The following is a 25,819-nucleotide window of genomic DNA, read 5'->3' on the forward strand; positions in this document are numbered from 1 at the left end:
GTGTTGTGCGATCGTAAAATGCCATTGAAGTTGAAGGAAAAGTTTTATAGGACGACAATTAGGTCCGCTTTACTATATGGTACGGAATGTTGGGCTGCGAAGAAACATCATATTCAAAAAATGAGTGTAGCTGAGATGCGTATGCTTAGATGGATGTGTGGAAATACAATAAAAGATAAGATTCGAAACGAGGAGATACGTAAGAAGGTAGGCGTTGCATCCATTGAAAATAAGATGAGAGAGAATCATTTACGGTGGTTTGGACATATTCGGCGAAGGCCTAATGATGCTCCAGTTAGAAGGATGGAGAAATGGGAAAATATATTAGTTAAAAGAGGTCGGGGTAGGCCTAAGAAGACTTGGATGGAGATGATAGGAAAGGATATGAATGCTTTGAACCTCACCGAGGACATGTCATTGGATAGAAATTATTGAAGGAGAAGGATTCATGTGGAAGACCCAAAATGATTTTCTTTTTTGGTTCATATCGCCGACCCCAATTGTTTTGGGATGAAGGCGTAGTTGTTGTTGTTGTTGTTGTTGCATTGTCATGTTTTGGTGTTCATAGAAATCTTATGTTATAATTACATGAGATGCACATGCTATGTATAGTATTGGTTATAGAAATTGTGAGCCACACAATGAAACTTTTAGAAAGAATGTGTTTAAGAAGACAATCATCTGTTTCTGAGAACAAATTTAACTTTATTCTAAGAAGATCGGCAACAAAAGAAATTTCCTAACAAGAACCTATGGAAATGTTCTAAGGCAACTACTGAGGATGCTGTGTTAATTGTTTAGTCCAAACTATTTTTTGCATTTTCTATAGTTGAAATGATATCCTTTATTTGAGAAACTGCAATGTAATGTGTGTTATGGAGTGCAAAATTTATCGGAAATGCTAGAGAGGAAGATACTATAATTAATATTGAATATCTTGTAGCATGATAATACATAAATTTTGGTATTCAGGATTTATTATATAACAAGATGGTGAATTTGATAACGGTGACGATAGTTGGATTGTTGCTAGATGTCCAGAGTGGAGATGAGTTGGTACTTGGTACCATAGTCATTGTTCTATATATATATATATATATATATATATATATATATATATATATATATCCCCCTTCATTTGTACGCAGTTCTCTCACTCATATTGTCAATAATACTTATCTTTTTGCCTTTTGGCATTATCCCTTTGTGGATTTATATGTGTGCCCTTAAAGTGCTTGTATACTCTTTGTTTTTTGTCCATTGTTGGACTTGTAAGTATTCTACACTCGATATTTGTATTTCCGCTTACTTCATTACATGGTATCAGAGCCATTTGGATTCTCTTGATCTTGAAAGCTTTTCTTGTGGTGTTTAAAGATCGTGACAAATGTACTATCACTTTCTTTGTCTCAATCTTTTTCTTACCGTCATGGAAGCATGAATCAAGAGTGGAGCTCTCCTTCAAGCTTAATGGATCAAACTACTTTATGTAGGTATCGGCTATGGAAAATCATCTTAGATGAAAGAAACTTTAGGGCTTTATGATGAGAACCTCTCTTGAACCATCATTGAAGCTCACCAAAGTCGAAGAAGGTGTTGAAAAATCTTTTACTGAGGATGATCGTCTTAAAGTCATTCATGATCATCAAATAAAGGTAGAAGATTGAGAAAGTAACCATGCCAAGATGTTGGCGTAGTTTATGAACAATGTTGACATAAGAATATATGCCAACATTGTTAAGTTTAGAAGAGCCAATGAAACTTGGTTATTCCTTAAAGGTATGTATACCCAAAAGGATTTTGCTAGACAATATTTTTATCAAGATAAAATTAGATCTACTAAGCAAGGTGACGTTAGTACTTTATCCTCTCTTTGGGATGAATTAGCTCTTCTTGAGCCTAAATGGGTGGCTCTCGAAGAAATTGAAATGAGAAGAGAGCAAATTGAAAAAGAGCACTTTTTTCAATTCCTTCATGGTCTAAGACCGAAATTTTGACAAGTGAGGGCATCTCTTCTTCATAAGAGCAAGGGTATGCCTATTGAAGATGTTGTTGCCGAAGTATGCCAAGAAGAAACCCGACTTGACATGACCCATAAAAATGATGATATTTTGACTGTTACTATGCCGGGTTCCAATGTAAAAACCTATAAGCCATCCCACTTTGCAAAAACTAATAACTATGAAAATAAACCTAAACTATTAGTTATGGGAAGGGTGTCACTTATCGTTATTGTAATGAACTGGGATATATTAGACGGGTATGTCCTAAGCTTAAAGGTAAAGTTGCTTTTGTTGGTGAAATCACACATAACAAAGAAAAAACAAGCAAAAATGAAAAAGATATTAAAGATACTCGTAATCAAATACCCGAGGCACATCAACAACTTCTCAAATCATCCTCAACTTCAGGTGCCGCCATTGCATCGTCTTCATCTCCTCCAGTTATGTGAATTCTTGACTCAGATGCCTCGTTTCATATGACACCTCATAAGAATGTTCTTTTTAAAGTTTATTTTAATCCTTCCTCATCTTATGTTTGAACGATCGATGAAACTTCTTTAAAAATAGAAAGTATTGAAACATTTGATTCAAAACATTCTCAAAATTTTTTAGTTCAAAAAATAAAGGTGGTTCCAAAAATAAATTTAAATCTCTTTTCCGTTTCTCAAATTTTCAATCATGGTTGCAAAGTTTCTTTCTCACCTAAAAATTGCACTGTGCATGATTTCCAGTCAGGGAAGCTGATTGGGCAAGGCCATAGGAGAGGCGATCTTCATTTTATGGTTTTTTTGTCTCTTCCACTCAAGTCATTTTGTAATGTCAAAAATATTGATGTTTGGCATAAGAGACTTGAAAATCCTAGCTTTTCAAAGATATATCTTTTCTCTTTTTTGGGAAATACATGTAATGAAAAAGACATAGCTAGTAAAGATTGCATTTTTGAAAAAATGAAAGCAATTTCCTTTCCCTAAAGAACTTTTGTGTGTACATGGCCTTTTGAATTAGTACATTCGGATGTATGGGGTCTCTCATCTATCATATCAAAAGGAGGTTACTCATATTATGTGATTTTTGTTGATGATTTCACTAGGTACACGTGGATTTATTTTCTAAATCATAAATTTGATACATTCTCTTTCTTTAAAGAATTTCATATAATGATTAAAAATCAATTCTTAGGCATTCTTTCTATTCTAAGATTGGATTTAGGAGGAGAATATATATCTAATGATTTTCAAAACTACTTAAAACAAAATAGAATTTGTCATCAAAGGTCTTATCTTAGAACTCCGTAAGAAAATGGGTTAGCGGAAAGAAAGCATAGATATATAATAGAAATCACTAAGACTTTTAATTTCCAAGAATGTTCCAAAAAATTTTTGGGCCGAAACCGTTCTAACTTCAACTTAATTAATAGAACTCCTTCAATCTCGTTAAACAATGTTTCTCTATTTGAAAAACTTTTAAAAATGACTCTCGATTTTAAAAGACTAAGAATCTTTGGTTGTAGGTGTTATGTTCTTACTCATAAAAATAATAAACTATCTCCAAAAGCCATTGAGTATGTTTTCTTAGGTTATGGAGAAAAAAAAAAGGATACCGATGTTTTGACCCAATAAATAATTAACGTTATATTTCAAAGGATGTTACTTTTCTTTAAAATGAAAATGGGTTTGAAAGTAAAGAATTAAGAGAAAACATTGATTATTCATTTCTATTTGATTTATTACCAAGAAATGATAAGTCTAACTCTATTGAGGTTTTTGAATCTTTTGACAATGGTTCTAATAATGAACATTCTCTTGATGATAAAGATAGTAATCAACATGAGAATTTGAATGAACATGTATCAAGTAATACACGTATATACTAGACGGGGAAAAGTTTATCATCCATGTGCTCTTGACAAATTCTCTCAAAACATATCTTTAGAAGAGTTTCAACCTAGAAAATCATATCGTATTTCTAATGCACCAAGTAGATTTGTATCCTATGACTCATTCTCTCCAAACTTTAGAGCATGTCTAATAACTCTTCACTCTTATTATGAACCATCTCATTATAGTGATGACAAACAATATCCTCATTGGAATGAAGTTATGGAATTTGAACTTAACAATCTTAAGAAAGCCAACACATGGGAAGTAGTTGATCCTCTCCTAGGCAAGAAACCTATAGAATAGAGATATGTTTTTAAAGTAAAAACCAAAAGTGATGGGTCATTAGAAAGATATAAAGCAAGATTAGTTTTCAAAAGGCATGATCAAGAATATAGAATAGATTATGATGAAACCTTTGCCCCGGTTGCTCGAATGACAAGTGTTCGAGCTCTCATTGTCATTGCGTCTATTAAAAAATGACCTATTTTTTAATTAGATGTTAAAAATGTTTTTTTGAATGAAGATCTTGGTGATGACGTTTACATGGAACCATCTTCTGAGATGAATTTAAATGAAAAAGTTTTGAAATTAAAAAATGCCTTGTATGGTCTTAAACAAGCTCCTAAGGCTGACAAATTTAGTAATATCTTCATTAATTTGTGATTTATTTCTTGCTATACTGACATTGCTTTCTTTGTCAAAAAAATAGGTGACACTATTGTGATTCTCCTTCTATATGTTGATGATATGATCATCACAGGAAACGACAAAGAAAAAGTGATTGAAATTAAAACAATCTTAAAGAAAACTTTTGATATGTCTGACTTGGGTTTCTTGAGATACTTTTTAGGCATTAAAGTGAGCTACTCCCCTAGAGGATATATTCTTTCTCAAATGAAATTAGTTGTTGATATTTATGCTAAGTTGGAAATCTCAGATGAAAAGAACATGGAGACACCAGAAGTTATAAATGCTAAAATTAAGACTCGAAGTTGGTGTTCTACTTGAGATCCTACTCCATATCTTCAATTAATTGGATCTCTTATCTCTCTATCACCCGACTTGATATTGCTCATGTTTTCAAAAACACCATTTCAAAAGGGATTTTCTTATTCTCGTCCTTATCTTTTGATTTAACACTGATATTGATTGGGGAGGTAATCCAAATGATAGAATCTCAACTACTGGTTTTTGTATTTTTCTAGGAGATTCGCTAATTTTTTGGATGTGCAAGCAACAACAAAAGGTATCTTTATCCTCAACTGAAGCTGAATATCGTGCTATGACTACAAAAATAATAGAGATTGTGTGGCTTAAAAGTCTTTTCAGTGATATGGGTGTCATCGTCTCAACTCCATCGAAGATGTGATGTGACAATAAAAGTGCAATCTATATTGCAAGCAATCGTACCTTCCATGAGCGCACCAAACATATTGAGATGGATTGTCATTATGTTCGTGATGAATATTTAAGAGGAACTATTACATTGACATAACTATTACATTGCCATATGTCACCTTAGAGTATCGGTTGACCTACTTCTTCACCAAAGCTCTTCCTACTCCTCATTTTCTCTTTCTTCTTAGCAAACTTTCGGTTCTTTCCCCATAAAGTTTGATGGAGAGTGGTATCCATGATCAACTTGAGAGGGGGTGAAAAAGAGTGTTTAGGGTCTGGATCTCATACCAGACCCGAGTCCATTTATGTACAATTTTCATAGTATAACTTTGTATTTCTTTTTTTTTTATTTAGGGTCTGGATCTCATACCAGACCCAGACCCAATGTACACTAAAACCTATTAATATGTACTTTAGCCGCACCTCCTTTACTTCCTCTTTTCCCTTTCTCTTTTCTCCACAGGTTCCAAAGCAGGTTCTCACACCCACGACTCCAAAGATAGGGTCTCCAATGCTAAAAAAAGAAATAATAAAAAAATAAAAAGAAGAATAAGTTGTTTCTAATAAACAACTTATTATATAAGTAAAAATACCAAAATACCCCTATCGAGCAATACAAAGGAATTAACCATGAACAACTTGCCTTTAATCATTCAAAAGCGATCTTTTGTCAAACCCTTGGTAAAAATGTCTGCAACTTGTCTTTCAGTGTTAACAAATTCATGCTCAATTTATTTTTCATCCACCTTTTGTCTCACAAAATGTTGTCGATCTCAATATGCTTAGCGCGACTGTGGTGTATGGGATTAAATGACATATTGAGAGCACTTTAATTGTCACATAGCAAGGTAGATGGAGAGATCGCTTCTCCTACTTTAGTTAGTAAATGCCTGACCCATGTGACTTCAGCAGTAGCAACAACCATGGATCTATACTTAGCTTCAGTGCTCGATCTAGCAACAACCTTTTGTTTTCTACTACTCCAAGAGACTAGGTTTCTCTCAATAAAAATACAATATCCTGACGTAGACCTTCGCTCATCACGATCTCCTGCCCAGTCTGCATCGCAGTATACAGTAAGTTCACGCACATTCTTACGAGACGACTGTGGAGAATATATCAATTCATCTCCAATGATCCCTTTCAGATATCTGAGGATCCTCTTAACCGCCTCCATATGTCCAGTACGTGGTGCGTGCATAAATTGAGACACTTGATTGACTGAATAAACAATATCAGGTCGAGTAAATGTGAGATACTGCAACATTCCTATTAGGCTGCGGTACCTGGTGGGATCCTCATACAGGTCTCCACCATGAACACTTAATTTTTGGTGGAGCACACTAGGAGTTGCTAAAGGTTTGCAGTTTTTCATACCTGACTTGCTGAGAACATCTATCGTATACTTGTGTTGAGTGAGGGTCAAGCCATGAGCCTGGCTATCGACTTCTACGCCAAGAAAATAGCGCAAGGCTCCGAGATCTTTCATTTTGAATCTCTGTCCTAATAGGTTTTTAACTTCTCTGATATTATCCTCAGAGTTTCCTGTGATAACTATATCATCAACATAAATTAACAATAGAGTGATCACATTCTAAGTTCTAAAAATAAATAATGAGTGATCCAGTAGAGAACGTGAGAACCCATGCTTCTAAATCTCAAGTGAGAAGTTGTCAAACCAAGAGCGAGATGCTTGTTTTAGGCCATAGATAGCTCTTTTTAGCCTGCACACGTATTTTTACAGTTTTGCTCTTAATAACCAGGGGGTTGTTCCATGTAGACTTCCTCCTTCAAATCTCCATGCAAAAACACATTCTTAACATCAAGCTGACTCAACTTTCATCCATGTTCAACGGCCAGGGAAAGAATAATTTGAATTGTTCCCATTCTCACTACAGGACTGAATGTCTCATCATAGTCTTGTCCTGCTTCTTGAGTGAACCCTTTTGCAACCAGTCTCGCCTTGTATCGTTCAATTGTTCCATCTGGTTTATACTTTATTTTGTAGACCCATTTACATCCAACAACATTTTTGTCAGGTGGTCTGGGGACAATTTCCCAGGTACCACATTCATGTAATGCTTGCATTTCATCATTCATGGCTTCTACCCATTTAGTAGAAGTAACTGCCTGATAATACATGATAGGTTCATCTTTCTTATTCAGAGCAATTAAGAAGAGCTGAAAGTCTAAAGAGAAGTTGCTATAACTGACCCACCTATCAATGGGGGGTGTCGCATGCGATTGGATCTTCTGGCCTCAAAAGTATGTGAGGAGGTAGGTGCAGTTGCTGAGATGTGATTTGAAAGATCTGGCGCTGTTTCTTGTCTAGTATAGCAAATGCCCTTGTATCTGCCCGGTACGGGTGGTATTTCTTCCCCATTCTGTAATCCTGAAGTATCAATGTTCTCAGACATTTCTTCTTCCTGCTGCCCACAATCTAGAGAGCAGACTTCATTGGAACTAGCAAAAAGTTCTGAATTCAGCCAAGGATAATAAAATTCAGTGGTGGTAGAGAACATATCCGATGTGCCAACTTTGTGATCAAAATTGTGTTCATCAAAGATGACATTTCTTGAGATTCTGATGCGTCTGTTGACAGGATCGTAACACCTATATCATTTGTAGTCGTCGACATATCCCACAAATCTGCACTTCTGAGCCTTGTCCTGAAACTTGTTTCTTAGAGATCGATCAATATGCACATAACAAACACATCCAAAGACACGCAAATCATGATAACTAGGATGAGCTCCAAAAAGACTGTAATATGGAGATTTATTTTCTAGAACAACCATATGCAATCTATTGATCACATGCACGGCAGAGTGAAAAGCTTATGTCCACAGATTAATGGGAAGGTTTCTATCGTGAAGCATACTCATGGCGCTTTCAACGATATGTTTGTGTTTTCGCTCAACAATCTCATTTTGTTGAGGGGTGTGAAGGCAGGACACCCTTCTTCCTATCCCATTATTTTGAAGAAAAGAAATAAAGTCACTAGATGAAAACTCCCCACCTCCATCACATTGGAAGAATTGGATGGCCTCAGAGAATTGATTTCTTACTATGGAAAGAAAGGTTTGAAACAAAAGGAAAACTTTCGATTTATTTTTTATGAAGTATATCCAGGTGTATCAAGAGTAGCTATCAACAAAGATTAGGTAGTATCTGCTCCTAGATCCAGAGACAACTGGGGCAGGTCCCCATACATCAGAACATATTACCTCAAAAGGCTTTGAAGCTCTCTTATTAATAGAATAGAAAGGCAATACATGACTTTTGCATAAAAAATAACTGGAACACTTCTGGCTTTTCTCATCCACATTGAGACTTTCTTTTGGAATTAGATTATTAGAAACAAGTTTCTCAATAAAATGACTCCCACAATGTCCTAATCGACTATGCCATAAGGAAGGCTTATTATATTCAGAAATACTAAAAACATTTGCTGAAGAAAAGGAACACGACTCTAATGAAGACTTCAAATCCGGATGAATAGGGCAGACGAAATGACATGGAGCTTCTTCAAACACATACATAATGCCTCGTCTCTTTCCTTCAGCGAATGTTTTCCTCGTGCGAAGGTCCTTGACCTGCACAGAGAGGGGAGTAAATTCGACTGAAGCATAATTGTCATCAACAAGCTTAGAAACAAAGACAGTATTTTTCTTGATATTTGGAGCATGGAGGACATCAGTAAGTTCAAGAGTAGAATGTGACATGGGAATGCCAGATTTTTCAACATGAGAAACAGGATGGGAGGATCCATTTCCAGTGACAATTTTACTTTTGCCAAAATAAGGGATAGGGTTAGAAAGTTTACCTGCATCGCCAGTCACGTGAGTTGTTGCTCCTGAGTCAACGAACCATGTGCCTTGATCATTCTGCTTTAATTTCAATTCCGACAGGGCTGATATTAACAGATCTCTAATCTCTCCATTGTCTCTGATATTAGTGGGTTTTCCTTTTTGTTCTGTCTGTGGAGCCTTTCTTTTATTTTCGGGGTTGTGCCAACAATTCGCCTTGATATGTCTTCTTTTGTTGCAAAGGAAGCAAGTGGGGATGGACCTTTGTCCCTGAGTGATATTTGGAGTGGGAAGCAATCCACGTCCTCCATGTCCATTTCGCCCTTGTCCTCGTTCTCGACCATAAGTCACTCCTGTGACAAGAACTGCTTGGGAATTTGAATGAGCATGTGTTTCTTCAGAAAATCCCTTCAAGGTCATTTCATACTGAATCAATTTAGCTCGCAACTCATCAAAAGTAGGAAGAGTAGGCAAGCACAATAGTGAAGTGACGATTATGTTGTAGTCGTGTCCCAATCCGCTTAGAGTTTGTTGCACCATATCACTGTCACTCACGACACATCCTATAACCACAAGTTGGTCTATGATAGTCTTCATATTGTTGAGATATTTCATGATGGTCATGGAATCTTTTTTTAGGAGCTGGAATTCCCTCTTGAGAAAAACCATCCTCGCCTGTGAAACTTGTGAATACGTCTGAACCAATTTCTCCCAAAGTTGCAGGGTTGTACAATTGTCAGGGATTGCAACAAGAACCTCTTGAGACAAGGTAGAAGTGATGTAAGCAACTACTGATTGATCTTTCCTTTCCCAGTTGAGATATTCTGCATTTTTGACATACACAATTGAACTTTCCCCTTTATCATCTTTCTCTTCTTTCGTAATAAATTCTAGTGGGACTGGAGTGGTTTCATCCAGGTGACCTAAGAGACCTTGGCTCCTTATAAAAGGTATGATTTGTCTCTTCCAAATCAAGAAGTTTGAGGTGTTTAATTTTTCGGAAACGAGTTGATTAAGAAAGCTCGAAGAGAGACTCGATTGAGAAGAATAAGAATCCATGGAGGAAGGAAATTTAACAAGTGTTCACAAAGAGCTCAGTCTTCTGCCAGGGAAGTTTGTTGATCGCCCTCTTTTTTTTTTTTTACTAAGAAACCTTAAAGCTGGCGATCAAGGGCTGTCATATTAAAAAAGTGAATCAGACCTAAGTTTTCCCTTACTTTTTTATGAGATTTGAGATTAACGTAATAAAAATGTTAATCTAAAAGCATTTTCAGACAGAGCAATGTGAATATCGACTGTAACAACAAGAGGATGACAAAAGGAGACACTTAAAAGGATCAGAGAGATCGTGTCAGAATCAGATATCTCAGATCTGACGCTGTTACACAGCCAATACGAACAACAAAAATAACTTGATATCTCAGATCTGACGCAGAGAGGATGCGAAGAGAGATCGTGGGTCATTTTAGTTTCACGTGAATCAGCTTGCTGTTTCACGTGAATCAGCTTGCTGTTTCACGTGAATCAAAACTTCACTTTTTTTTGACACAGAGAGGATGCGATCCCGAGGAAAGAAGAATCGGGGTTTCACATGAATGGGTGAATCGATTTCAGCAATTCACGTGAAACAAAATTTCTTTTTCCCTTTTTTTTTGAGGCGCACAGGATTTCCGTGAAGAATGATTCACGTGAATATCAGACCCACGTGGATATGAATTCACCAGAGAAGAATTAGAAAGAAGATGGAGAAACGAGAGGTAGAAAGAAGTAAAGGAAACTGAGAAAGAGTAGAAGATAAGAGAAAGAGGAGACCTCAAACCATTGATCGGTCGATCGCACCTTTCGGAAGCCTCTTCAACTCTAGACGGATCTTCGCTCTGATACCATGTGAGAACCTGTGGAGAAAAGAGAAAGGGAATAGATGAAGTAAAGGAGGTGCGGCTGTCACGATTTCTGTAAAAAGAAATCGTGACCTAAAGTACATATTAATAGGTTTGAGTGTACATTGGGTCCGGGTCTGGTATAATATCCAGACCCGAAATAAAAAAAATATACAAAGTTATACTATGAAAACTGTACATAAATGGACCCGGGTCTGGTATGAGATCCAGACCCTAAACACTCTTTTTCAGGTATGACCGTTGGGAGCTCCCCAATGACTCCAAGAGTGGGGAGCTTCCAATGGCTCCCTCTCCTTTTTTTTGTATATATATGGGGGGTGTTCCTCCCTTCATTTGTATGTAGTTCTCTCACTCATATTTTCAATAATACTTATCTTTTTGCCTTTTGGCATTATCCCTTTGTAGATTTATGTGTGTGCACTTAAAGTGCTTGTATACTCTCTTTGTTTTTTGTCCATTGTTGGACTTGTAAGTGTTCTACACTCGATATTTATATTTCCGCTTCGTTACAACTCATATCATCCCAGCTAAGTTTTTCTGGAGCTTTTTGGAACAAGTGTTTTTTTGTGAGGAAAATCTCAAAATTCTTAGGAGCCTAGAAAGTGAAAAGTATAACAAATAAAAAAGATAAGATATTTTGGTACCGTCCTCCAAAAATGGTTCTTGCTTTCCTATGATTGCTTTCATTATCTGTTATAATCTGGAGGGTGTACTCAAGAGTGCTCTTTTTCTATACCGGAAGCAAACGGATCACATCCAGATCGGTTCAGAACAGGCAAAAATCATTAAATTGGCATACTGAATCCGGTCTGTTTGCTTCCCAGCTTCTATACCAAAAGATATAAAATCAACTATAAATATCAAATCTTTATGTACTTGCATCAGTTTTGCTTTCAAATTACTTATCAATACTGTTAGTCTCATTCTAAAGATTAGACATAACTACACACCAGATTTGAATGTTGATTTCACTTAAAAAGACATACATTCCTTTGCTTTTTCTGATAGATTTGTTCTTGCAGTTTAATTACCCAGTAAAAAATATCCTAGGATCAGGAATTGAAATGACAATGATAATATTTTTTAACTCTTGAGATATAAAAAAAATTAAAATGACAGATATTCATTGCAATAATCTCAAAACGAAGTGAATAAATATGTACTTTTCTTTTCTATGTAAATATTCCAAAAACTGTTTGCAGTGTAGCTTGCTTAACACCTTCTTTTGATATAAAACTACTACTAGAAGAAAGAACGTTGTTACTGATGAAGATGCACTTGCTTGCCCACTTGAACTGTTGAAGTAACTATTATTTTCCTTTTTCTTGAGATGTTTTTAGATTGTAGATTGCCTCCAATGCTGTCTTTTATATTGTTTGGTACTTGATTGCATGGTTTAACATCCTTTCCAGTTACACCAGCTAATTGATATTCGAACAGTGTAACCCCCTAAACTACATGCATATTAGTTTTCTTTCATCATTCATATGGGCATTGGTTATACCTGCCAATTTGTTTTAGGCCATTTCATGGGAAAGTGCCATGCTGGCTCTCCCTTCCCACCATGGGTGAAACAAACACTCAGAAGGCACACACGGAAAAGTCCAATTGTTCTGAATTGGCCAAAAAAAGTAAAAAGTATTACGTGTCAATCAGAACGTAACATGTGTTAAAGCCATTAAAATAATATTACAAAATTAATTTTAAGTTATTTTTTACATTTATTAAAAAATAGCTGATTCAGGTCAGTATCGTATCAGTTCTATGGTGATATGATATGTATCGTCTGATTCAGGCCGATATGCACTGAAACTGACAACACTGCTTGAAAATCAATGGTTCATAATGCATCAAAATTTTAAAAAAAAATCAAGTTTCATTCAAGTCAATTAGATCCAAAGCATGTTTCTTAATAAGCAAACCACGGTAAACATCGCTGCAAGGGTCTGCTTGAGTGAATGATGCCTGCAACTTTGACTTTCTGTTAGATAATATGATACTATTGATGGTAACAACATAGCGCCATGCAATTAGATCTATGTAATGGCCAGATCTGTGTCAAGCAATTCCCAAGAACATAGTTGTATGTGTCAGAAATATCAGAAATATCAGCTTGCAGATGTTAGAGATGAGGTAAAGAACGAGAAGAGAGAGAGAGGAATAGTCGGCGCAATAGGGTTTTCCCTTTTTACTTAATATTTATAAGTGTTACAATACACTTTACACATGTAATAAGAACTAATTACAAACATGCCACCGCTGGATCTCGAGGTGGATCGGGTCGGATCCATGATCCAAACTAACAGCCTCCCTCAAGTTGAGTATGGTCTTTGATCATGCTCAACTTGTCTTTGAGTGCCCAAAACTGATGAGTGGATAATCCTTTTGTAAAAATGTCAGCAACTTGCATATTTGTCCTAACATATGCGGGTTCAATTTCTTTTTCTTCCACCTTTTGTCTAACAAAGTGTTGATCGATTTCGATATGCTTCGTGCGACAATGAAGATTGGGATTGAAGGCAATATTAATAGCACTCTGATTATCACAAAGAAGCATAGAGGACGAGATTGGTTCTTGTAATTCTTGCAGTAGGTGTCTCACCCACGTAACATCAGCTGTTCCTGCTGCCATTGCACGATACTCGGCTTCAGTACTAGATCGCGCCACTGCCTTTTGCTTCTTGCTACTCCATGTTACAACATTATTGCCGATAAGGATGCAATACCCTGAGACTGATCTGCGCTCATCAGGATCACCAGCCCAGTCCGCATCTGTGTAGGTGAATAGTCGATGTCCTGACGTATAAGCTGTGTCTTTGTTATACATCAAACCATCTCCAATCGTACCCTTTAAATACCGAAGGATTCTTTTTACCGCTTCCATATGTGCATCTGTAGGAGCATGCATAAACTGAGAGGCCTGATTGACAGAGTATGCTATGTCAGGCCTAGTGAATGTTAAGTATTGTAACATCCCTACAACTCGGCGATACAAAGTAGGATCACGATAAGTAGTGCCTTCTTTAGCACTTAACTTATGATTTAGAAGACAAGGTGTGCTAATTGGTTTACAATTCTCCATCCCTGTAGCGAGGAGAATATCAATAGTGTACTTATGTTGACTCAATGTAATAGTCTCATGTCGACTATCAACTTCCACACCCAAAAAATATCAGAAATATCAGCCTGCAGATGTTAGAGATGAGGTAAAGAACGAGAAGAGAGAGAGGAATAGTCGGCGCAATAGGGTTTTCCCTTTTTACTTAATATTTATAAGTGTTACAATACACTTTACACAGGTAATAAGAACTAATTACAAACATGCCACCGCTGGATCTCGAGGTGGATCGGGTCGGATCCATGATCCAAACTAACAATATGTTCAAATTGTAAACATATACAATGGTATCTTCACTGTGAGATGGTATCACATAATATGTGTGTGTGTGTGTGTGTGTGTGTGAGAGAGAGAGAGAGAGAGAGAGAGAGAGAGAGAGAGAGAGAGAGAGAGAGAGTATACCACATAAAAATCTGCCAATATACTTTTGCATCCTTTCATTGAAGCCCAATCTTGACATGCAATATTGTGATACCTTTGTGGACTTTCGTTTTCTGCATATACAAAAGTTACATATTTTAGATTTGATTAAAAGGGAATTGCATGGGAGATGGAAACTTTCACTTATCATTGCTTTGTTGATGTATCTGAACTCTGAAGAGTGTCTTTTGTTGTTCTTTGCAGCCATTCCTCTTTCGGAGGATCATAAGCCAAATAGAAGTGATGAGCGCAAGAGAATTGAGAGTGCTGGAGGAGTTGTCTTGTGGGCAGGTAGGCTGTGCATGGTTTCACAATAAATTTATCGGACATATTTTCTGGCATAAATTTGCCTTCGCTGTGAGAGGTTTTCCACTGAAAAATTGTCTTATAGGTACTTGGAGGGTTGGAGGAGTTCTGGCAATGTCTCGTGCATTTGGTAACCGTTTATTGAAGCAATTTGTTGTTGCAGAGCCTGAGATCCAGGTTATATGTTGCCTTATAGGAATATATCCATGTTCCATGTTTCCTTAGCAAATTCTAATCTAAGGTCACTTCACACGCCTGGCTATGAGTTCATCCAAAAACCAATGTTGTCAATATTGATTTTGAACCTTGAATCGATTTGGATTCTAACCGAATTGAGCTGAATCAGTTATTTTTACTTTTAATATAAAAATAATTTAAAAAGTAAAAATTATTAAAATATTAATTGTTAGAAAATATTAACATAATTTTAAAAATATTAAAATATTAAAAATCGTCTGAGGGCTGAATCGACTCTTATCAAATCGATGTTGGGCTGATTTACATAGATACTGACTACACTGGCAAATACAGTTGGTGGTATGGACTTTGCAAGAAATAAATGAATGACTAAAACAAATGAAAATGAACTAATAAACAAGAAAAAAAACCAGCCTGAAATACTGGAGCGCAGATTTGTGATTGCAGGTACTGCAATTGGAAGTGAGCCCAGGCCCAAATCCAGTATGAGCCACGTTTTTCCCTTAGGTCCGATGAGCCCTTGGAGTTTGGCCAAAGCTGCTGCTTGTCCACCTGCTGCTTGGACATGGCTGAGTGGGCTTGATGTAGCTAACTGTAGGTGACTGCTAAGTCTTGCTGAGCTGTTGAAAGCTTTTAGTCTGATTAGTTTCACTCAAAGCGATATTGGGGCCAATTTTTGTTTAGTTTCAAGAAATGTAAAGTTTCTAATTACTTGACATCTCTATGCTTCAATGTTCGGTTATTGATATTCTGCATCCAAATGTAGGAAGAAGAGGTTGACAAGGAGCTGGAATTTCTGGTAATCGCCAGCGATGGACTTTGGGATGTAGTCCCAAACGAGGTGAGTGTACCTTTCTATCTTGCTGCTCCTTGTGGTATTCGCTTCCTCCCATACTATTGGAGCACCCTACCTCTTTGGCGGATTCAGGGTGTCATATTGTTACATTACATGCCATAAATGTCTAGTATTTTTTACGAAAAATGACCGTATTGTAAGGCAAAAATGATATGCTTTTCAAAAAAACCTCATAATTTGCCAAAATCTGCCCAATGACTAAAACTGCAAATGTTGGGCGTTAAAATGACCATTTTAACCTTCACATGTTTGGACCTATCGAGGATATGCAAATTTTCTCTGTGACATACTTTATTACTGATTTTTCGTACAAAAATTTAAGGATTTTGGATAAATAGAAAATAACAAAAAATAGACAAAAATACATTTTCAACATCTGATCGCTAAAAAATGATGAACGGACACTAAGATGCAGCCCTGACAACATTCTGAAAAAAGATGAACATGCGCGGTTGCGCCAAGCCCGGTTGTTCTATGCTAGTTTTTGACCACCTGCATTAGAAATTCATAAAAATAATAAAAAAGACAGACAAATTGGCGTGCTAGCTTTTCAATGCCACCAAGATCGCCTTGATCTAATGAGCGGGTAGGGGGAAACGTTCTCAGTAAGATAGGTTTTTCGGTTGTATCGCACCCTCTCACTAAAAGGTTGATTCTTACGATTATTTTGTCAGCTTCATGAAGTCCACATAAAATATAGGTGAGGATGAAGAAATCCACATAAAATATAGGTGAAAAATGACCATAAGGAAGTCCTCGTATATATATATATATATTATTCGAGGAGGAAATCTACATATATTTTATGCGGAATTCATGAGGTTTTTCTCATACAATATATGTGGACTTTCTCATCCTCACGACTTCTTTATCTTCACAAATATTGGTTATTTTTACATATATTTTATGCGGACTTCGTGAGGTCCGCAAAAAAAATTGTGTGAATCTATTTTTTAGTAAGAGGGTGCGATACAACCGAAAAATCTATCTTTTAGAGGACGTTTCTTACAAACCGCTCATAAGATCAAGGCGATCTTGGTGGCACTGAAAAAACAATGCGTCGATCTGTCTGTTCCTTTTTATTGTTTTCCTGATTTTTGGTGCAAGTAGCCAGGTAACAAAATAGAATAACCGGGCTAGGTGCAATCATGCATGTTGATCTCTTTTTTTCAAAACATTGTCGGGGTTGTATCTAGTGCATGTTCGCCGTTTTCCTTCACATGCCTTTGAAAATATTTGTCTAGTTTTTTTGTTCTTTTCTGTGTTTTTTTAGAATTATTCAATTTTTGGGTCGAAAATCAATAGTAAAGTCTGTCATAAAGGCAATTCGCATATCCTCGTAAAGTCCACACATGAAAAGGTTAAAATGGTCATTTTAATGCCCAAAATTTGTAGTTTTGGTCATCAGGTGGATTTTGGTAAATTGTGGGTTTTTTGAGAAAAATGCTTCATTTTTGTCGTACAGTAATTTTTAATTCCTCAAATCAGATTCATCTTGCTTTTATTGTTTTGAGGTGGTGGCTATTATTTGAAGTTTGGCCTGCCTAAACTGATTTTGGGTACTTTGAAGATGAATCTCTCTCGTATGATTGATTCCTGCTGCCTAAATCAGGATGCAGTATCGTTGGTGAGGACAGTTGAAGAACCAGAACAAGCAGCTCGAAAGTTGACACAGACTGCTTTTACCCGAGGCAGCGCAGATAACATCACCTGTGTTGTGGTCAGATTCCACCACGATATGATTGATCCTGCCAATTCCGGGTAGCGCTTGCACGCCCCCACTTTGTGTGCCTCCTGATAGCGTGGAGGCCAAGGTGCTTTGTACCCTTGAGGGCGTGCATGGGCATAGGGTTAAGGTCTGATGGCTCATCTTTTTTACAAGTGGCGCCCGCTGGGGCCATAACTTTGCTTCGCTTCCCTTTTCTTTTTTAGCTGTTTTTCCGTTTTCTCCCTCTTAGGATTGCATTCTGCATTATCTTGGAGTAAGTTAACTCTTCGATCTCAATACAAATTTAAAATCCTAATCAGTCTTTTATTAAAGGGTGATTGTCTTTTTATCAAGGGTTATTTGCAAGAACACATTTACTATTTATCACTGATTCAGTTACAAAAGAATTTCCTGATATCTGTCTTTCCATGATTAATTTGATTAGTATTTGGATAGCTTTGCGACAAACATTATGTTTTCATATAAAAATTATCAATTATGTTTTTGACTGTAGAAATGTATGTGAATCACCATATCCTCCAGTATCATTCATCTGTTGAAGAATTCTGCATCGAGTCGAGAGTTTGTTCCTGCCCATTAGGTCCATCTGTTTGCGACTTGTCTGGTTTTGATATTTGGAAGTGATTTTGGAATGGGAGGAAGTGGGCCTTCGGGTACCTAGTCAACGACATTTAGAGCATGTTTGACATGCTGAACAGACAGCTCGGGATTGCGGGCCAGCAGTGTTTTGTCCAGAACATGCCGAGGCTATCATGTACGTTCAAAATGATTGTGATTGGCCAAAGCAGTGCGTTTTATTGAGGGGCCATTGTGTCCCAGTTGCGTGGGATTGTCCCGTTTATCAAAAGCGCTCTTAAGCTGGCCTTGTCTTAAAGTTTATAAAATCCTCTTTTTTTTTCGACAGAGAAAGATGGGGTTAGGCAGACCCCTATCAGTTATACAACCATATACCATTGGGATTTGAACTTGCAACGTTCCGACACAAGGTGACGTGTACTAACTGCTCTTGCCAGACAAGCGGAGGCCCCCTCTTTTATTGGTATCTGATACAGTAAAATGAGGTCTCAAAGTTACTATTCCCTTAGAAGGAGAAAAAGGTCTCAAACAGAAACAGGAGATAACAAAGGGCAAGGGAAAAAACGGGCAAAAGGTAAAGGACCTGCTATGATATATCAAAAAGTGATCAAGGCTCTGTTTGGATGCCGTAGTTGAGAGCATTTGTGATGGGTGATTCGTGAAATCGCCATCCGTTGGGACTTGGTAACACCGTTTTGGGAGGGAAGAGGTAGTTGAGAGGGGCGACCACATTAATTTCAAACATTAGTGGATTTTAACATCCTTACAAGGATGTTGTTGCCAAATCCAACGATTTGTTCACCCGTTCCAACAACAGCTCCTAAAGTGGAAGTTGATGGATAAAGACACGTGTGAGTCAAAATTACGCCTTTTCTCTAGGCCTGATTAAGGATGGCAGTGGACCGTGGAGAAACGGGGCTCTGCCTGTCTTGCTCCGTTTGGATCGGGGATGGAGGACATGAAACGGGGATGAAGGTTAAAAACAAAACCTGTGCGAGGATGAAGGCAGTGGGATAGAGGGCAGAATTTTGAGACTGGGCAAGGGTGAAAACCTTGTCCCCCGCCTCCGCCCCTGTCCACTGCCATCCCTAGGCCTGATAGTTGGTAAATTGGTGGAAGCGGATACAAATTACTCATTATCGTGTAGCTGGTCATGGTTGATGAAAATATCATTTTGGTGGATTATGAAAGGAAGCATGAATATATCCAGTTATTACTATGTTGGAGCTTTGGAACTTCTAATAGAAAGTTGGTTGACCTACTTGATTGGCCAATTTTAATGGTCAGACCCGGACCCAAACCCAAACCAAAGCGTAAACAGTGGATTTGAATCAAATATGGATTCAAAACAGATCCGATAAAGAGGACTCCGAAATACGTGGTATTGGATCAGGAAATAAAGGTAAGCTTGAAATGCAGAAAAAGTGGATTTTGGTCTGAATCTGAATCAGATTGAAATCAAATACCAAAACCGAATATGAAAGTAACTCGATTTACCAGATCAGAATACGATCCAAATGAACGTTTTTATTTTACTTGAAGGATCGCAATATGGAAATAACATGTTTAGAGTTTGGTCAGGTATCCAACCGTATCTGATCCATTCGCACTGATATTTCTTGGTGAATGGCTCTGATTTTATTTTTTAGAATTTAATTTGTCCCTATAAGTCATCATTTGCTTTATTTTTATGCATTTTAAAAAAAGTAAATATGCATTTAATGTCTGAACAATAAAAAAGCAAATAAATATCACAATTATTATATAACTAAAGAATAAAATGATTTGATTTAGCATTTTTTTTAGAAAAACAATGAAGAACTTATTCCATTTGATTTTTGACAACAATAATTTCAAACGAATCGAATGATTTTGAACCATATAATGATTGGAAACAGACAACTATACAAACTCAAAAACCAATTAATTATTAAATGTGAACTAAGAAGTGTTCAGTGTATTGATTAGGTAAAAAGCATTGTTGATTAATGTGAAAATCACCAATAGATTGTTCCATGTTGTTTCATGCAGACATCTATATTTTTATACTTTTTTCGACAGAGAAAGCTGGGGTTAGGTAGACCCCTACCAGTTATACAACTATATACCATTGGGATTCGAACTTGCAACGTCCCAACACAAGGTGACGTGCACTAACTGCTCCTGCCTGACAAGTGGAGCCCCCGTTGATCTATATTTTTATACTTGTTAATTAGTGATGTGAATCAATAAAATACTAAATAGCAAATTGTTATAACAAAATTCTAAATTAATCTATTTTTAAAATCATTCATAAAATCGATCGATTCAAAATTGAATCAATTAATTTTGAATCGACCTTTTTTAAAAAATTTATTTTTAGAAAATGATCAAAATCATAAATTCAGAAAATCAATTAAAATTTTGAAAATGCAGATAACAGTAAATGTTGACTTATAGAGTCCAATTAAATTTTAAAGCATGCATTTAATTCCTGAACAATCAAATAGCAAATAAATATTACAAATATTGCAAAAGATAAAATGCAAAATCATAACCAATTCAACCATTCAGCAAGACCACCAGAACCGATTCAACCAGTCATGCGAACAAAGGCAACAAAATGAAAACCGATCTAACCAGTTTGCAAGAAGAACCAAGTTTTTCATAGACTCGGTCTATTTAAAGCTGATCAAGGTTTAGAGGTGATGAATTTAATGTCTAAAAATCAAACTCTAACATTTTTTTTCATCTTGAGATCCTTCAAGTAAAACCAAAATGTGCATTTGGTTCATATTTGGATCTGTTAAATCCAGTGACTTTCATATTCAGATCATATTTGGTTTGGTATTTAGGTTCAAAATCTGATTCCGATTCAGGCCAAAATCCTTTTTTATTGCATTTTTAAATGTAAATAGCTTACTTTTTGTTTTTCCCTGATCCAATACCACATGTATTTTAGATTTGGATTCATCCTTACTTCAGAGGATTTGATTCCAATCCAGATTCGGATTCAAACCCACTGTTTTCATTTTGGTTGGCATTCATATCTGACGAGATCCAGTCTGAGGCTAATCTGTAGCGTCAGGGATTTTTTGACCTGTCACAGGAACATGCCATTTTGGTGGTGTATCCCAAGCGGACATGCTTGGACAGACACATACGGTGAATATTTTGATATTCTTTAGTTTCATTTGAATAAAAAATGTTTTCAATATTAAAATACCAAAATAGTTTTTTATTGATTAAAAAATAAAAAAAATGTGTCCGATGTTTCAAAAAATTTGAACGAGTTGAATTCGCGTCACCATTCTTGTGTCCACGTCTTTGTGACATAGTCTTCTACGAAACCCCTCTCAACCTCATTGTCTGAATTTATGATTTTTGATATAGAAAAGGGGCATTCCTAAACTAGGGGCAGGAAAGATTTTCATAAAATCTTTTTTGAAGTAATCTCAAACTCTCAATAAAGATTTGACATCCTATTATTTCAAGAGTAGTGATCTTCAAAATCCTGTTTTTTTTTTTTTGAAAATATGAATGGATGAAATCATGGTGAAAAAAAAAAACTTGCAGTGAGGTAGAGAATCCAAGTTCATTTGGCCTATTTCAAAGTGAGAAATGTTGGATTAGTGGAGAATTGAATTAAGTTTATTGATATCGGTGTAAGACAACTAAGGAACCATGTTGGTGACCAAATTCTATATACCTAAGAAAATTAAAAGAAAAAATCTTTTGAAGCTTAAGTCTCGAGAGGGGATAAAAAAAAGAGAGATGAGGGAGTGCGTGAGTGCAAAAAGAAGAGGAAAAGAAAGAAAATAAAAGTGCAAAAAAAAGAAGAGGAAAATAAAAAAAAAGACATAATAAGAAAAATCATGCATAAAAAGAGAAGAAAACACATGAGATGCACTGGCCACTAAAAAGTAAAAAGAAATGAGATGTGCATATAGGTCAGGGCCTAGCATGAGTAAAATCTTATCATGGTGGTAGAAGATGGATTTAAAAAGCCCAGTTTGGCTACTATGAGGACAGGGATTTAATTACTACACAAAAAACACAAAACACTTGAAAAGATGGAAAAACATGAGAGGTGCACTTAGGCCAAGGCCCAACCCGAGTACGTTTGGGTTTGAAAGCTAACATATATGGTTACTTAGAGTAAAACTTTCAGGATTTTATGGCTTAGGATCAAGCCTAGGAAAATTTTTGAAGCTTAAAAATGTTAGGTCATCAGGATCCAAGCGTTGAATCTAATAGGTTTCGGTAAAACAATGATATCTATAGATCGAGATTTGACTTTTTTGATCTGTAAATTAGGTTCGGTCTAAGACGGGTAGAGATAACTGCGATGATTTTTTGGGACTATCAAAAGGCTAAGGAAAATTTTTGAAGACTCGAATAATAAGCAGGCCTATGTCGATCCTTCCTAAAATACAGACAGAATAAAGCTAGACTTTCGGAGGTCTGATCGTAGTCACCAAAGACCGGATTCTAAGGATTCCAAATTCAAACCTGAAGCATATGAATCAAAAAATTTGATAACTTCATGTAGATATAGATTTGATCTCTTTAGCACAATTGGAAAGGGGATCCGTGTGCAGATCATCACGGTTGATGAAGTACATGAATGCAGTGGCTGGATCGAACGTGCAAATCCATAAAGGGCTTGGGTCCTTGTTGCAGAAGTTGAGAGATGTCTTCAGAGTCCCAACACAGACCCACTCTAATACCAATTAATAGCTACCCATGGGGAGGAAGCTACACAGGGTTCAGAATCACAGAGAGACGACTTAGGAAGCTACCCAAGGGAGGAGCTAGAGAGCATCGTGAGAGCGAGAGAGAAAGAAAGACGATTGGGGTGGACTCTCTTGATCACTCAAGAGCCTTCTCTTTCTGAGAATGAGACCTATCCTATCAAGACAGTAGGCCAAGAAAGGATGAAACCTCTCAAAATCAGAATTCTATTTAGAAGGGCAATCAAATGAGATTACAAAAAGCTTAAATATAAATAAAGCCAAACCATCTCTATCGAGGAGAGATTCCCTCTCATCTTCCTTTCCATTTTGCACCTGAAAGAGCACCATTCCTGAAGAAATACCCATTTGCCCTTAGAAACTTGATAAGTTATAAAATATGCCTTTTCTACCCCTGTATATCCTCTAAACGACCTTTGCTGCCCTTTTTATTTATAAAAGACCATATTATCTCTTATCCTAACCATAATTCCCAGTTACACCTACATGGATAAGCAAACCCATTTATCTAACAGAGATATCTAGATTCAATTACCTAATCTATTTGGGTTAGGATGCTATCAGGAAGTTACTATTATGAATGTGTCAGGTGCGCTCGTAGGTCCTCAATAATCTGATTCTTGTTAGCAATAAGGTCAACTTGAGTCCGTATAATGGACTACTTTGCTTGAAGTAGTTTCGTCAACATGCAGATTTCAACTAGTATAAGAGCCAATTGATCATCCGCTTCACTTGTAGTCCTTATGTGCTTCAGACTCCTCTCTCCAATTTACTCCTCTTTAATGACTCTTTTTGGAGAGGGAGTGGCTGCAAATTAGAGATTAACAGTAGTTACATCCTCGTCATCGTCGGCAAGTACCATGGAGGACAAGCCGATATTTTCATCGCCATCATGCTATTCTTCAAGTTTGGAGAAGAATAAGATAGGGTACTACAATGTCCTATCATTTATTGTTAACGAGATGGTTTTGCTAGTTGTGTCAGGACGATCGGTTGGTTGTTGAACATAGCCAAATTGCCAGACCACTCGACTGATCATTTGACACTCAACTTCATTTATGTTGTGCAACCAAATGTCCATCATTGCAATGACCTGTACAACCACATCCTAATTTTCCTCCTCTGCATCTTTCTAAGGGCACCACTTTACCTACACAATAAAGTTTCACTCATAGTTAGTTCTATAGTGCATTACTTATAAATAAGTATGCAATATTATAAAAAATACTTATATTTACTCTGATCATTGTTTGCAATAATTTTATGTAATGGGCATTGTCCATGTGATAACCAAATTCTCTTTGATCAGTCCTCTCTTTGTTGCATGATCATCTCCATATTGCAACATGTAGAAATTCAAGGAGAATGTGACCTCTTAAAGGCCTTCCAATAGATATGTGCTCTCATATCCAAACCTGTAGGGACACATACAAGGATTAAGACATATTAATACATAATATATTATATAAAAAATATTAAATAATATTGTAGTTTAACTAAGCAATTTAGGTACAAATAAAGGAATAACTACCTCCAACAATACCAACGTACCAATGACATTCATTCTTCCAGTCCTCACACTACTTAGACATGCATAGGGGTGTGCAAGTGTAGTTGCTCTCCATGCATATTGCTCAACATGATTCAAGTCTCTCACTAGTTCAATGAACAAACTATCGACTTTCCATAAATATCGATGAATATACATGTGCCTAAGAAGTAAAGCAAGAATGCTCTTAATTCTTTGTTCTCATATATTACTGGTAACAAACTTTCCTCCAACACATGGTAATTTTTCTTTTATTCTCCTCGTCTTGTTGGGGTCAAAGTGATTCCTAAGCCATGATAACTTCAGCCTTTTTCCTAAAAATACATCATTCTTCCCTCTCAAATAAATATCGCACATGTACTTTAAATCTCCCCACCAATGTTCATTCACTGGATCCCCATGACACTTAAATCCGGTGATTTGTACCATGTCCTCCAACGTGATGGTTATCTCAATATCTTCAGACTAAAATGTGTTGGTTGCCACATTCAAGAACTGTATAACGGCCTCTATGAGGGGGTAACTATTGTTCCATGGTGTGATCTCCAAGAATTTTTTAAAATGCATACAATCAAGTCTATCATTCACATACTCCAATAAAGATAGGAACCATTGTTGTGTTTGGAACCAGTAGAACCAGTGTATGTGATATGTACGATCACTCTCCTCGCCTTGAAGCTCCTATAGTATAGTATATATATATATATATATATGATAATTTAATAAATGATTGAATGTAAAATAGAAAATGAATGCAAAAATCTTACAACCATATAAAATAACAAATTACGAAAGTATTTGTCCAAGTCTTAACCTAATTAAGCCACCATGAGGGTAGGGGTTAGATTAGAACATTGGGTGCTAGGAGAAAAGTAACTCTAATCTCCCGGGTACATGACATAGTGGGTTAGGCTTCGGTCATGTATTTGTGTTTAGGGAAGGTTGGGTAGCAAATGACATTGTCATTGCTCTCAAAGATGATGACAAAAGAGATGAACAAATCTTTCAAGCCTAAGTGAACAAAGAAAAAACTTTTTTTTATCTCTTATTATAAAGAGTTTCTTACCCTTGGAATTCAAGTTTGGCAACTAGGTGTCTAAAGTTTGATTTGGGCAACATTGGTTCATTATTTCGAAACAAGAACTAGAAAGAAAAACAAGGATTTGATGACGCTTAGCATGTCCCTCATTTTCCATTGATTTTATGAAAAAAATAAAAAAGATAAAAATTAACTGATTTTAGAAGTCAGTTTAAGAAAATTTAGAATAAACATATCAAAAATAATAAATAAGATATACCATTAAATAGCACTTAAAAAAGTTAGTAGGGTAAATATGAGAGAG

At 36.4% G+C, this 25,819-nt stretch overlaps 1 protein-coding gene across 3 annotated transcripts in view; it reads left to right on the forward strand.

The window, feature by feature from the left end:
* LOC149820084 (putative protein phosphatase 2C 52) overlaps window positions 1–17,950 on the forward strand; it is a 44,178-nt gene extending 26,228 nt beyond the window's left edge. For all 3 annotated transcript variants that reach the window (XM_089981978.1, XM_089981977.1, XM_089981979.1), the window contains exons 6-9: window positions 14,734–14,820; window positions 14,921–15,012; window positions 15,800–15,874; window positions 17,502–17,950. In XM_089981978.1, the coding sequence (XP_089838104.1) occupies window positions 14,734–14,820; window positions 14,921–15,012; window positions 15,800–15,874; window positions 17,502–17,654 (407 nt within the window). In that variant the 3' untranslated portion in view covers window positions 17,655–17,950. The remainder of the gene's footprint in view (window positions 1–14,733; window positions 14,821–14,920; window positions 15,013–15,799; window positions 15,875–17,501) is intronic.
* The last annotated feature ends 7,869 nt before the right edge of the window (window positions 17,951–25,819 follow it).

Source organism: Nuphar pumila, chromosome 12, assembly GCF_984573655.1.
Source record: "Nuphar pumila chromosome 12, dmNupPumi1.hap1.1, whole genome shotgun sequence".
Classification (NCBI taxonomy): domain Eukaryota; kingdom Viridiplantae; phylum Streptophyta; class Magnoliopsida; order Nymphaeales; family Nymphaeaceae; genus Nuphar; species Nuphar pumila.